A 13,857-nucleotide genomic window follows, 5' to 3' on the forward strand; every position below is an offset into this window, starting at 1 on the left:
ACCCACGCCCAACCCCCGCCCCCTCCGGGCCCCACAGCCCCGGACCCCGCAACCACCCGCCCCGAAACGGACTCGCACCCCGGTCCCTCCGCCCCGAGAATCTCACCACCAAAACCCCCCCGTCCGTATCCCGTCGTTCACCCTCCGAATGACGTTACCAAAGTAAACCGTTTCCAACGCCGACGAGGACCCAAGAATAGAAACATCCAACGCAAAAAAAAACGGGCCACCTTCTAGCCCCAAGCCGCGCCGGTGTCTCCGATCACCCAACTTCCCCCAAATCACCCCATCAACGCCGTATGTTTCAACCCCAACGCCACATCACCAAAACCCTCACCTCTCACCTCCAACCTCAAATCCGGTGAAAGAAATCCCCAAACAAAGAGAACCCCGGCATCGCACCCGCAACGTAGACCAACGTCCGCGTGCCGCCGTCTTTTTCCCAAAAGCCGAGACCGTTTCCCCAAGGTACGATTTGCAACGGTCACCATCTACACGTCCCATCATCTCAAATCACCAACCCCCTTCCATCCTTCCCCCGCAACCACCACTCCAAGCCACACAGCCGGAACCCCTCCGTCCACGCCCACGTCGCACCGCCAGACGGTCCTCGCCTGACATGGAACCCTCACAACCCTTCTAGAACCCAACATCTACCAGTCTAGGAACGCCACTCCCTCGACGGCCTTTGCAGTGAATAGTCTCAGCATGACAACAAGCCCTTCCAAATCAAGGAGGGACTTACCCAACACAGAGATACGACCATCGCAAATCACTGATAAAGCGGTTCATCTTCATAATAAGACGGGTATTTGATATTTGATTTTGAATAGCATCGAGGCGCGAAGAGAAACCTAAATGAAAGGCACAAATAATGCCCGAGTCTTTGAAAAGAAGAAGTAGACTATGGCAAGTCAGACGCGTCTGAAAAAGTTATACAGTAGTGAAGCGAATCGGAGAGAAGAAAAAGATGAAGAAAGATTGGTTTCCCAGCTGATATATACAAAACACCGTCGCTATCCCCATAAAAAGTAGATAAAAAGTTTGAGCCATCCGTCTCTAAGTATTTTTTGGGTTCAGTTCATCAGCTCAAATCTAAAAAAAAAAAAAAAAAAAAAAAAAGGTCACTGAATAGACTGGGACATTGACTGTCCCAGAGCTGAGAGTAAGAGCCCTGACATCTCATGCTCCCTCCCAGCCCTCATGCGAGTGCGAAATACTCGCCTTGAACATAATAAAGAAAAAGGGGAAACCAATGGGAAGTACCCAACAACCAAGAAGCAAGTCATCATGGGCATGCCAGGTTGTCATATACGCCCACTGTCCGTCCGCCAACCAACCGTGCGTCCGTCCCACCTATTCGTACAACCAGGCCCCAAATACCGTACCCAAAACTCATTTCCTTTCCCTGTGTCCCGTCGTTATTGCCAGGGGGTATCACGGAGAGAACGCCTCTCCAATATCATTAAACTTCTGCGCCTTGTACCTCTTCGCGGAAGCGCACGCCGCCGCTGACCTGGATCGCTCCCTTGACCCATTCGTTGTCTGCCACCTTCTCTAGTACCCACCGGCTCCTTGCGCGTTGCAACAGGCCCTCAGTAATCTCCATTGCACCGAGGAGACCGCGCTCCTTAAACTTGGCTTCGTCGCCTTCGTGATCGCCATCCTGGCCGGCATAGTCGATCCAGCGCCACTCCGCACGTGCTATGCGGTGACTGGTGCGACTGCGCATGCGGTGGCCGTCCATCGTGTTTGGGTAAGGATCGAAAGGCAAGCGAGCTTCGAGAAGTGCGTAGAGCAAGACACCCAGAGACCACGCATCGGTGGCGCGGCCATCGTAGGGCAGACCCATGATAACCTCGGGAGCGGCATAATCCTCCGAGCCACATCTCGTCTCGAGTTTCTCGTCGTCGGTGATGCGGCGGGAGAGACCGAGATCGGTGAGGGTGATGACCGAGTGCGGGTATGTCGTCCAGTCAATTGAGGGGTCTGCGAGCTCAGGTGCCGTCAAGTTCACGAGTACATCTGGGAGTAGTCAGCAAAGGGTAGCTCTCCATTACCAAGAGAAATACCCACTCTCGAGCTTGATATCCCTGTGGACGATCCTGCGCTCATGCAGGTACCGTACAGCGCCCACCAACTCGGCAAACATCCTTCGCAACAAGGCTGGTTTGAGGAGTTGGCGATGGCCTGTGGCTACGTCGAACAGATCGCCCCCAGGGCAGTGGCTAAGGACCAAGATGGCGCGGCTTGGCTCAATGTTCCACGCCTTGAGGTGGACCAGGGAAGGGTGGCTGATGGTCTGCATGATCTCGAGTTCGCGCTTCAGTGACATTTCGATTCTCTCCTCGCTCGCTCCTCCTCGAGGGCCGTGTTCGCAGACCTTGACTGCAACAAGAGTCTTTCTGAATGATGGCGACATTTTGGATATCGGAGTGAGGCTGTTATCGGTTCGTAGTAATTCGCTTCCGTCATCCATCTGGCTCGTTGCCAGCATCACTCGACTGAACGTTCCCTGGCCTAGCGTCTTGATTGCTCTCCATCTTCTCTTCTTTCGGTCGCGGCCGTAGGCTTCAAAGTACTCGGTTATCGCGGGTTTCGGTTTGCCGATCGCCATTTCGGTCGAGTCTCTTGATGATTCGCTCGGTGGCGGGGTTGGTGGTTGCGCAATCGCCGGTGTCAGGCCTCTTGATTCTGCAAGATTGGCCTCCCGGCGCATGTGCGGCTCGAGGCCAGAGTCGGGGCCGTTTGTCGGCTTCGTGTGGGAGCCTGAGACGGTGATGTATCGCTTGGGAACGTAATTGGGGTCCGGGATGTACTCGCTGATGCTTCGGTTCCGCGCGTGTTCGGCCTTGCCATTCAATGGTCCCTTTGCGCCCGCACCGTCGGAGCCCTCGGCCACCAGGCCAGCATAGACTTTGCGTTTCGAGGCGTTGGCCAAGGCTACCGCTATTGATTCGCCGGTAGACGTGACAAGGACGGAGTCCGGGGCTGGGTTTTGCATTTGATCCCTTGAAGGCGGTCGCACCCCAAGACGTCTCCAAGGGCCGGGCGAGTCTCCAGATAACAAAGGTGAAGGCAGCGGGGTGACGTCGCTCATAGCCGAGAGAATGGGACTGGGCATGCACGAGCTTGTAGCCGAGGCGGGACCCAGGCTGTTGGCGATGGCAGCTTTGAAGCTTGGGGTACGGGATATGGGTTTGAGATTGGAGGACGAGGTTTTATGTTGGAGGGCGTTACTCGGGCGGCGCGGGGTCGAAAGGGCGTCGTTTGAGTGAATGTCGGTTCGTGTGGGGAGGTTGGGATGAAAGTCTGACGTCTGGATTCGGAGTGAATTGCTGGCGGCAAGTGGACTGGGGCCGGGTCTCTGACTCGAGGGAGGCTCCAGTTGCTGAAAGGATGATTCAGACAAGGGCGGCGAGGGTGCTATTGTGTGTGTCTGGAACTGGATCTGAGGGTTGGAGACGTAAGGGAAAGAGATGTCGTTGAAGTCTGCTGCATTGTGGGTGTTTGTATCTGAGGCGAAGGGACCGGAACTCCCATCAACCTTGTTCTGGTGTTGGGTTTGTAGAGGCATGGACTGGGGTGGACCGTTTGACATGATTATATGCAACGTGTGGACGAGGTGGGTACGGACGGTCGTGCGTATCGGTATCGCAGAGAAGCGTTGCTGGCGGGGGATGGACCGGCGCGAGGTTATCAATGGGAGGGTGGCGACCGTCTGCGATTCGTAGGACGTAGGACGTGGACGGGACGGGATGAGCTGGCTACACACGGCGCCCACAGAACCGGGCCAACGTCAGTCACCACCGTTCCTTTTCTCTTTTGTCCGTCTTCCGTTTTGGGTCTTGGAGTAAAAGAGAGGTAGGTGTAGATTGTGTGGTCCGTGGGGGTGTTGTGTGTTCGAGAAGCCGAAGTAGAGTTGGGAAGAAGATGGGGGATGAACTCACCCGATGGTACGGTCTTTCTACGTAGTATATAGGTCTCTCTTGCTGTCTATGATGCAGTTGAGAAACCTTGGCGGTTCAAGCACCTGTTTTCTCTTTGGATGCGATTGACTCGGGGGTCCGCGCTGCGCAGCGTACACAGGCAGGGAAGAAGGGGGAAACGAGAGAAAGGAGCCTTTGGCGGTGGCCGCACGCAAGGAATGGCGGGGGAGAAGGAGGGAAACAGGAGCGGGAAAAGGGAATGAGAACTGCAGAGAGAGAGGGAAGAGGTTAGGGAAAATGAAGGGAAGGGAAGGGGCAGAAACAACAGCAGTGATGGGAGGAAGGGGGGCTATGACGAGAACATGGGGGAGGCTCGGTTGGGCTATGTTGAGCGAGAGAGAGAGAGAGAGAGAGAAGTGCAGCAGCGTAGCGGCAGTACGGAGTAAAAGGTAAGGTAGGTACGGAGTAGCAACAGCAAGAAAAGGATACGGCAGGTAGCGTAAAGGTGACAAGCACTTTTGGGGGCTGCAGAAGCAGCAAGCGGAGCGTCAAGCAAGTCGGCGGCGCAAACGCAACGCAACGTCCCAGTGTACCCAGTGTCTTATGCCAGGATCAAGCCCAAGTTGAGGTGTCCCTGGGATGCCGTGCCCGAGTATATGCGTGTGTGTGTTCGTTTGGTCTTTGTGTAGAGGTATGTGCCAGTTTCTGACCGGAGAGAAGGGATGATGGAAATGGTTCAGGGAGCATGAGAAACAAAAACGAAAGGGAATGGAAGAAAATGGCAGTCAGTGAGTGACAGGGAGAACCGAGCGGACAAGAAGGAACCAAGAGCAAGAGCGCGGCGCGATGCGGTGCCAAACCCCCAAGAACCCAGAGAGTCCACAGCCGCCCACCTCAAGCAAAAAAGTCCAGGTGCGACTGGACTGGACGCCAAAAAACCCAAAGGTGGAAAAAGAACGGAGACGGCAGGGTCAAGGTCAGACATGCTGTAGCACGGGAAGCCGTTCGAAACGGAGCCAGTCATGGACTAGTCAACAGCCAAAGACGGGGCACGGCCGCACGTCAAACGTTTGATTGGTTCCATTGAGACCGAGGAGGAACAAAGTACGAGGTCTGACTAAGCCAGCCACAAGGTTAGGTCCTCTCTATTGATGTACCTAGGCAAGGTAGGTAGATACCTAGGTACATTTCAATATTAAATGCACCGAGCCCACGAGACGCATATTCTAGCAAGTGAACATCGTGTTCGCCAAAGATTCGAGTCTGATTGCCGTCCGTATAGGTTGTCAGCCCGAGGCAAGAGAGAGAAAAGTACCTTGCGTGCCGACCTCACCTTCCTGTACCAGACCCTGCCTGTAGTACCTGCGTGCAGAGTACAGACGTGTGTCAATGCACGGCTGTCGGTCGGGTCTAGCCCCCCTCCGTCTCCGGTCCGTATTCGCCGGGCTACCTTCCTTACCTAACTCTTTCGTCTCCTGAGTCCTGGTTCTCTCAAGGTCAGCATCCTACGCAGTAGGAAGGCAAGCAGCAAGCTGTACGGAGTAGCGTACGGAGTCACGGACGGAGTACTGCGGATGGGTTCAGTTCATAACGGATCAAATACCACTGCGGATCCCCGCCCACTCTCATTCTGATTTCACTCATCATAGTCATCACACTCGTGACTTTATTGATTTGCAAAAAATAAAAATAAAAATAAAAACCCTCTTTTCATCACATTCCCTGGCCATTCTCCATACCTGCTTGCTTTTCCTAAACCTCTTTTTGCCCATGCTCCCTCTGCTGCAAGATTAGACGCATATGCACAGCAAGGTATCTATTCCGTGATTCCCTGGCAGATTGGGCTGATAACCTTGAATGTTCCTAATGGCCCTTGAGATACTCCGTAATCCGTACCTTACGGATATCCGTACGTATCTGGCCTGCCACCTACCTGCCTTACCTTATCTTGCCGCGACAGAGGAGCAAGGGGGGAAACAAAGAACGGCATTGGTTCCACAATTACCCGGCCGGGCAATGAACCAATTTTGCAAACGCAAGCCTCAACCTCCAAAGGCAAAGCGTGGCAAGCTTCCCCTTCTTCCACCATGCGCCTTACCTCCTTACCTTACACCCAAGGGCACCTGTCCGTACAAAGGAAACTGAAATTCCAACGTCCGTTGCCTCTGCAACTCAACCGTTCGTTCGTGCCTCTTTCATCGCCCTATCCGTCGTTGGCCTGGACCCAAAACAGCCAGCCAACCGTCGCCTCACCGGTCTGACGCTAATCCACCTGTTACTTCTTCGCCTGCACTCATCTCTGTGCACCATGTTTTTGGTTTCGGTGCCTCGTGGCCGTCGTCGTCACGTCTGTCCGGAGCCAGCCCAGGTGCGGAATGGTTGGTGTCAGAGCCACTGGTGACGGGTGACAATCGGCGGCACAGCTCGACCAAATGGCTCGAGTATGTTGTCCAATTCTACGAATAGCTTTCACTCGTAGTCGCTTCGCCCGGCTGGCCCCCATGACATGACCGCGTCCAGTCCAAAATGGCCCGTCTGACGGTAATACGGCATTCTGCGATCCCTTCAACCATCCGGTCCTTGGCAATCGGATAGGCATGTAGTAATGAGCCATGAATATCAGAATATGCCAGCCAGTGCCGTACGGCCACAGTAGACTGACTGACTACAAACAACTGCACTGCCAAGCAGAGCCGGGCGAGTCTGCGTCTCGAGATAATTGAAGTAGATGCGCTATCGCCCAACGCTGTTTATCGAGCTCTAAGACGGCCGGCAGTGTCCTGGATCATACCCAATGCTCCTCTTGGGATCGTTCAACCTTTCGGCCTTGATAAACATTAGCAGACCGCAGACCAAAGTCTTTGCAGAGACCGAGAAGCAAACCAGATCCTATTTCAACCCCTTCACATTCGTCGTTTCAAGACTTCTCAAATCTCATGTATGGTCGAGGAGGCGCCCTTCCATACACCCATGTTCACACCCCCAAGAAGTGATGTGCGCGTCGGATATTACGTTACAGTGCATGTCCCTCTTTTCCCAGGTACACAGCGAGACCACTCGCTACAGCCCGTGACAGGTACCGCCAGTGTCCGCTATCCATGTGGATGGGCAACGGAGTAGGGAGGCACGGAGGGTTTGGGGGCTCGCCTAGGCCATGGCCCATGGCATCAATTCCAAGGGCGTACAACCTCATAGGGCGACCGGTTCCAGTTGGGGATCGGAGCAGACGACTTTAAAATTGGCCTCGTCCAGAGCTGCTACAGTGGGGACCCATTAGTGTCCATACAGCGCACAGTATCCCGCAAAATCAGGGATTTTCAACAGTAAAAATAAGCATTAAGCATAACAATAAAAATAAAAATAAAAGCATAATATAATATATTAAGTATTAATTTATTGTATTAAAAAGTTATATTAGGTTTTATATTAATTTCGTTGTGTCATTAAATCTTTGTTAAAATATGATAGGATGAATTTTACTTATAGTGGATTATAGGGCGTTAAGAGTGCGAATAATACTGTGTTTATTAGTACGTTTTTAAAAAACTCGGGTACTAGTTTTTTAACTATTAATTAAGTAATAGAGAAAATTACCAAAATTTTATAAAAATAATTTTCATATTATTTTAATAGTAAAGTATTTTTAAGAATTTTCTTAGTTATATTTATTACTTAAATAGTAGAGATATTACTTATATTAGTATAATGAAGTTAGTGGGTTTACGCTGACGCACTGGGAGGTGTATTGAAACTAATGGGTCCTCACTGTACCCGTTAAGCTGCTTTTGGATAGCGGTGGGCCGGTGAGGTTCCCACCGTGGCACCGTCTGGCTCGGAACTGGGTCCAGCGTCCCGTTTATTGACTTTCCCAATCTCCATCCGTGCCATGCTACACCGGCTGACTGGTTGGGCCTGGTATGCTGTTCCCTGCCTGTATCCCGTCCGCGATGGATCTTGTCTTTTGTTGGTCTCTTGTATGATTGCGTACCTGAGGGCCTTGCTTTTGACTTGACAGAATGAATGGGCCACTGTCGCGACCAAATCGCTGCCCACTAGAACTGTCTAGAGGAAGAGGGAGAGACCAACATACCGTGCGCGCAGTATGTGGCCTCTGTTTGGCTACACGGATGGGCTGTCGGCGGCCTGTGATATGTATCTGCCATGCACATGCAGCTACCGGCGTCTGACCAAATGAACGGATTCGGCCAAGGGCGCATTCGGCAGGCGACAATGGCATCTCACGACATTTCGCGTTCTCGACTGACTGTTGTTATCGGCTGCCTTTAAGAAGTTTGATCTATGACTGACCCAGGTCCGCTCGTGAGGTGGAATTGAGTTCAACCAACTTTGCCCGAGACCGTCGCGGTCATTAGGGCCGCACTAGGCAAGCATAACATGAATAATGTTGACCTTGGGCTATGCGTGTAGGCCATGCCGGCAGCGTCTCTATGGGCTAGGAAATGGTAGCGCCGGTGTGCCGGTGTGCCGGCTACCACCCTCTAGTTCTCGACCATTTTCTTGTAAGCGGCTGTAGGATGAATAGCGTGCGAGATTCTATCCACGAAGAGTTGGACGTGTTCCTCGACATGAAAGCTCCCTAGTTGGTGTCAGCCTTCGTCCAACTGTGAAGGATAGTATCCGTAAACCGCAGGAGAGTGCCATGCGTGACAGTCTCTTTAGGTGCACATGAAGATCCATCGCTAGTTACCACCGAGTCATTCGCACACGGTCGCCGATATTTGTTGTCAATGCTTCCTTTTGTTTGACTTTCAACGGCGCAAATGACGGATATGAAAGAGTCAGGTCACTGCAGGTCAGAGATCTTATCTCTCCCTCGGCGATCTTTGCCGGTCGAGCCCATCGGATATCAATTGCTTGGCCCGTAGTAATGTCCTCCGTTTTACGACGTCGGCTACGACGTCGGCACAACGGTCACTACCCGTAGCTCTATGAGACGGCGCTTCAAGCCATTCAGTCTGCAAAACGGGTCCCTTTCGTCAATGCTGCATTATCGAGACTCAAATGTTACAGAATGCTCACGCTTATTTCAGCCAGTAAGTCTGTCAATAGGTACCCGCATACCCATATCTAGGATCTGAGTCGCCCGCAAGCGCCCCTCCCTCCCCCACAGGTTCCTATCCCGTTCCGCTTTCGCTCCATGTTCGCCTTGGGCAGCGTCGATTGGCCGCTTGTGCCCACGATGGACTAGGAGTGCGGGCTATTGGTGCCTTCTTCCCAGGTAGCTCCAACGCCTCAAAATTTGGTGCATGCCTAAAGATCTCTCGGAGCATCCGACATGGAATAGATGCATGATGACGTGTGTAGCAGTCACGACGGTTTGATCTTGTTGCCAGCGTTTTCTTTTCGGGTCAATGGTCATCAGCCAAGGGAGGCCGAAGCTGGTCGGACCGTGAGGCGGAGGTCCGTCGACCAAAAACGCCCACGTCTTCCGTTCGCATTGGCACCGATATCCGGAGAATATCGCCGGTGTGTGCGGCCGAGAGTATGGTAAAGGAATAGAGGCAAATGGTCTTCATCAGATTATCGTGGATATGGTGTTCTTGGTGTTGGCTTCGCAACCATCGTCGTCATTCTGATGAGTAATAGTCAAGATTGAGGGTGACTGCAGTCCAAGGCAGCGAGCTGCTGCTGTTGCTACTTCCTCTCTGCCTTGTGAGTCTGACAAAGGAAGGACCGCATCTGCGGTGACCGAGAAGGTGCCTGCCTGCCTGCTTACCTATCTTGCCGCTGCTTCTGTCCCTCCTTCCTCGTCATGTCTCCTGCTTTCCTTCCTCATACACACCGCATTTGTCACTGATACTTTAGGTCAGGTAGATACCTCAGCCAGGTACCGGCCCAATGGAATGTTCTGTGGTGTTCTTCTCGATTCTCCCCATCGGCAGGTAATTGGGAAAGGGTAGCTCGGTACCTAGAAGAAGGGAGGGCAAGAAAGTATCTGAGGCAGGTAGGCTGCCATCTATCGCCACCTCATTTCAGGTAGGTATTCTCAAATCCAACTCTTGCAACCTGCGGTAAGAGGGGGGTGGGAGGACAGGCAGACATACACTAGGAAGTAACAGCGTATTGAGAACAGCAAGACAAAGTGAACGAAAGGTCAATGATTTGCTTGTCTCTTGGGTGGAGATTAGGCATCGTGTATTTTCCTTCATATCATTGCCTGGGTGTAAACGCGTCTTGCTCCTCTATTTGGTATCTTCCGACTTCGTTTCTCTTCGCCACAACACGTCGAGTTCTCAACAGCATCCTGGTTCTTGTCACGCCTCTTCTGCTTGTGATCAAGGCCTGCCCAAATAAACCACCTCGCCTCCTTCCCGTCCCCTTCCCGTCCCCTTCCTCATTTCCCTCCTCAGCTTGAGATGCCTCCTTCTCGTGCCGGTGTAAGTAGAGAGTGGCCGACTCTTTCCCCGTTGATCTGTTGAACTTCCTTCCCGCCGGATCCCTTCCATCGAACCTCACGGTCCAAGCACCAAGTACTCAAACCAAAGTACTTTATTATGCAAGCTGGTCGGTTCTTTCTCTCTTCCATTTCATGTATTGCCTCTCCTCATTGACCTCTGTCGCTTCTCATCTTCATCGAGGACGGTGACAGAACCCCATTCTGGTAGCGACAATGACGAGCTAATGTTTTCCAGAAGGTATCGATGCGTTACGTCTCTCTTTACCCAGAATTCCGTAATTTCGACCTACAAAGGCTTACTTCATTGTCCGGAGAAACCTCGCCTGGCCAGTCGATCCTGCTCATCTGCCATATACTTCAGGTTCAGCTTTGTTCGAGATCCAGAGCCGCCCTGAGGAGAGACTTGACGGCGCCAATCCGTATCACCAGCTACCGCAGAGCCACGGTCCAATAAACTTGAGCAAATCGCCAGTCATTCAGTGGCGGCATTCTGGTAGCCTGAGCTCGCAAAAGGCCACAGCGATGACCAGCTTCCTTGAGCGGCGTATCACCTGTCGTTGATCCTAGCAGATGTCTGCTTGGCCAATGACCATCGTGTTTGGTTCGTGCAATAAAACAAGGTCGTCAAGTCTGCCGAATGCCGTTGTCGTGTCTGTACAGATATTCGACCTCGGGATCGATCAGATGATCCACTGCATGTGGTGAGTACTCTGTCGACAGGACTGCAGGAGATCCTGACTGAGACGTGTTTGTCCATTCCAGTGCGCTCGCAGGAATACCGACAAACGATGAAGGGGATGTCTTGTCGACCCAACCGAAAGTAGGTAGCTCGAGCCAGCTTGGTGTTGCCCCTTCGCCGTCGTCACACTTCCACAGCCATTCTGGCAGGTCCTCAAGGTCGTTCGTCCCATCGCTGTCGTCGTCGTACTCGTCAGTGAAGCCTTTCGATATCGATGCCGACTTCTCTGCGAAAGCTGCTAGACGATCCATACGGTATCGGTGTACTCGATCTGCCTTGGCTGTGTTGTCTGTCTCTTGGAGCAGCTTCTCCAAGTTGGCTAACGCTGTCATGGAAATCCTTTCGTCTGCATCCGACGTTAGGGCGATGCGAGCCGCCGACTTGAATGACGTGATCGCCGCCGAGGTGCTGCCCATCCGATAGTACTTCACCCCCAGCTCGAGATTAACGGCGGCTTCCTGCTCGTCTGTCATACTGTATGCATTCATATGAGCCGTCAGCACCTCGACGGCCTCGTCCAGTCGGCCCTGTTTTTCCTTGCAGGCTGCGAGTAGGCCAGCATGCGACAGAGCCATATCGCCAAGCCAAGAGTGATCTTGTCCCGAGGCCTCAGCCCGAGCCCGGTGGCGGCTGAGCATTGCCTCACAATCCTCCGGATCTTGTCGAGCAAAAATACAATCGAGATAGTCGCTGTACAGCAGGTGCGTCAAGTAGTTGGCCGAGCCCACCCGCTGCTCGATGTCTGGCAGCAGTAGAGCATACAACCGCATAGAGAGCTCATAGTAGTCGGAGAAATCGGTCGCGCCCAGTCTACGCCAGATATGGGCGAGGATATGATGAGGCCCAAGCACAATCGGAATAAGCCCGGCCAAATAATCGAGAACCAGTCGAAGGAGATCATGTTTGTGATGGCGCTCCAGATACCAAAGCAGGCAGACCGTACGCGCAACAAAGTCTGGACTTTCGGCAGCTACAATTTCTTTCAGGGACTCGAAGGCCGGACCAAGGACACTGTTGATGTTGATCTGGTCTCCTCGTATCATGCATCGATTAACCAAAGCAAAGCTGGCTATGACTCTCTCGAATAAGTCATTACTGCGGTCTCCGGGGTTGAAACGGGTATTGGAGCAGTCGACGTCGAAATCGCACCACCAGGCTCCAGACGAAAAGGAGCCATCGATGTAATCTCGGAACAAGCAGAGAACCTGCTCGGTACTCTGCATCTCCATCGTTGGTGCCAAGGCTATCGCTGGGCTCGGAGGCGGCGAAGGTGTTCTGCAAGTCACCTCGAGTGCCGTTTGCACGCTGGGCGTCTGTCCCGCCCTGAATTTGGCCATCAACGAAGGGTTGCGTTTCAAATACCGGTTGATGTTGTCCAAATCTACTGGCTGCCCGCGGATTCTGAACTCAGTCGGTCTTTTCAGGAGGTCTCTGTCCCGCTTGAGAAGCATGATTGCCAGAACCTCATCACCTTTGAGTTTCTTGTCGAGACCCCATTTCCATATTCTCGACTTGTACATTTTGACGCTGCTATTCTTCAGTAACTGATACGCTCAACATACGGGAAGGCGGGCTTACGTGGCGGCAAAATGGTAGTCGCGCTGCATAATCTCCATGACCTCCTTCAACGACTTCTTCTCTTCTTGGTACAGGCGGGTAATGATCGGTCGCTTCGTCTCCCAGATCTCGGCGGGCACGCGCTTACGCGGCTTTGCTGACTGCCCAGAGCTTGTCATTTCGTCAGCTTCGGAGTCAGTCGATGTTTTCCGCTTCGGCGGCACGGCTAGGCTGGAATCTCTCATGGCGTTGGCTTTGTTGGGATCTCGACTTGACAAACACAACGAATGTTTGATGTCAATGGCGGACCATGCACGATGGATTTATATCGGCGAACCTTCACTCTCACCGTAATGAGACAATTCATCAGAAGAACGCGGGGAATCACACGGATATGTTATTTGAAAGCAGGAAAAAAGGGGACCCAAACGGTAAGCAGTCGAACCGCTAAGCCCGGTAGGGCCCTGTCTTCCCGCCCCCATACCAGCACGACCGGCCTACTGGTGGCATTGGATTCAATGTCACCCCTCCCAGCGGCTGCACACCCCTGCAGCGAGAGGCCTTGCATCTGATGTCAATTATTATCGACCTTCCCCGAGCGGAATTGGACGGCCACAGATACCCGCTGAACCGCTGCCGGCTCCCAGTCTTTCGCCAGGAAGGCAATTTAGTGGCCAAGATGGTGACCATCGCCTTACAGGGGAGGTGTAAGTGGGTAAGGCGCAGGGGGCTTAGGCAAGGTGCAGCAGGAGATCAGCAGTCAGTATTATCCGCAACGGTCAGATGCTAGCATGAGGCGGGCCAGCAACCCAATGTCAGACAGAAGTATTCCGACGACAACGGGCGATGAGTCGACGGCTATCGAGCTGGCGGTCGTGCCACTGCCACCATCAGGTGGAGTCGCTCTCTGACAGCTTGCAGCAGCCACATCTGGACGGTTCAGAGTAAGTTTGGACAGGACTGAGATCATCACTGCCAACCAAGTTACAAACTGACCTCCCTCCAGTCCTCCATCTCTATGCGCACCACCCAACGTATCCGGTTGCCTGAAAGTGGCCCGAAACAAGATGAGGGGGCTCCGAATTCGACTGCCTGTCCAGGGTGGGGATCCGCCCTGGTAATCAACCACAATGGCCGTTTCGACGCTGTCGCTCCTCCTCGACATGGAAAATTCCGCTGCCCCTCGACTGCAAATTCCCATCCAGAGTCGAAAC

The 13,857-nt window shown here is 53.0% G+C and overlaps 3 protein-coding genes across 3 annotated transcripts; 1 reads left to right on the forward strand and 2 right to left on the reverse strand.

The window, feature by feature from the left end:
- Window positions 1-1,465: 1,465 nt before the first annotated feature.
- Window positions 1,466-3,601, reverse strand: CABS01_01120 (uncharacterized protein; the record flags this gene model as incomplete). Its single annotated transcript, XM_060534500.1, has 2 exons — window positions 1,466-2,025; window positions 2,077-3,601. The coding sequence occupies 2 exons, from the start codon at window positions 3,599-3,601 to the stop codon at window positions 1,466-1,468; spliced, it is 2,085 nt and encodes a 694-aa protein (XP_060401578.1).
- A 2,344-nt stretch (window positions 3,602-5,945) lies between these two features.
- On the forward strand, window positions 5,946-6,190 carry CABS01_01121 (uncharacterized protein; the record flags this gene model as incomplete). The annotated part of the gene is made up of 2 exons (XM_060534501.1): window positions 5,946-5,985; window positions 6,036-6,190. 2 exons carry the CDS (start codon window positions 5,946-5,948, stop codon window positions 6,188-6,190), a joined length of 195 nt encoding a protein of 64 aa, XP_060401579.1.
- A 4,781-nt stretch (window positions 6,191-10,971) lies between these two features.
- On the reverse strand, window positions 10,972-12,888 carry CABS01_01122 (uncharacterized protein; the record flags this gene model as incomplete). Its single annotated transcript, XM_060534502.1, has 2 exons — window positions 10,972-12,613; window positions 12,665-12,888. 2 exons carry the CDS (start codon window positions 12,886-12,888, stop codon window positions 10,972-10,974), a joined length of 1,866 nt encoding a protein of 621 aa, XP_060401580.1.
- Window positions 12,889-13,857: the final 969 nt, after the last annotated feature.

Source organism: Colletotrichum abscissum (genome assembly GCF_030869225.1).
Source record: "Colletotrichum abscissum strain IMI 504890 chromosome Unknown Scaffold_2.1, whole genome shotgun sequence".
Taxonomy (NCBI): Eukaryota; Fungi; Ascomycota; class Sordariomycetes; order Glomerellales; family Glomerellaceae; genus Colletotrichum; species Colletotrichum abscissum.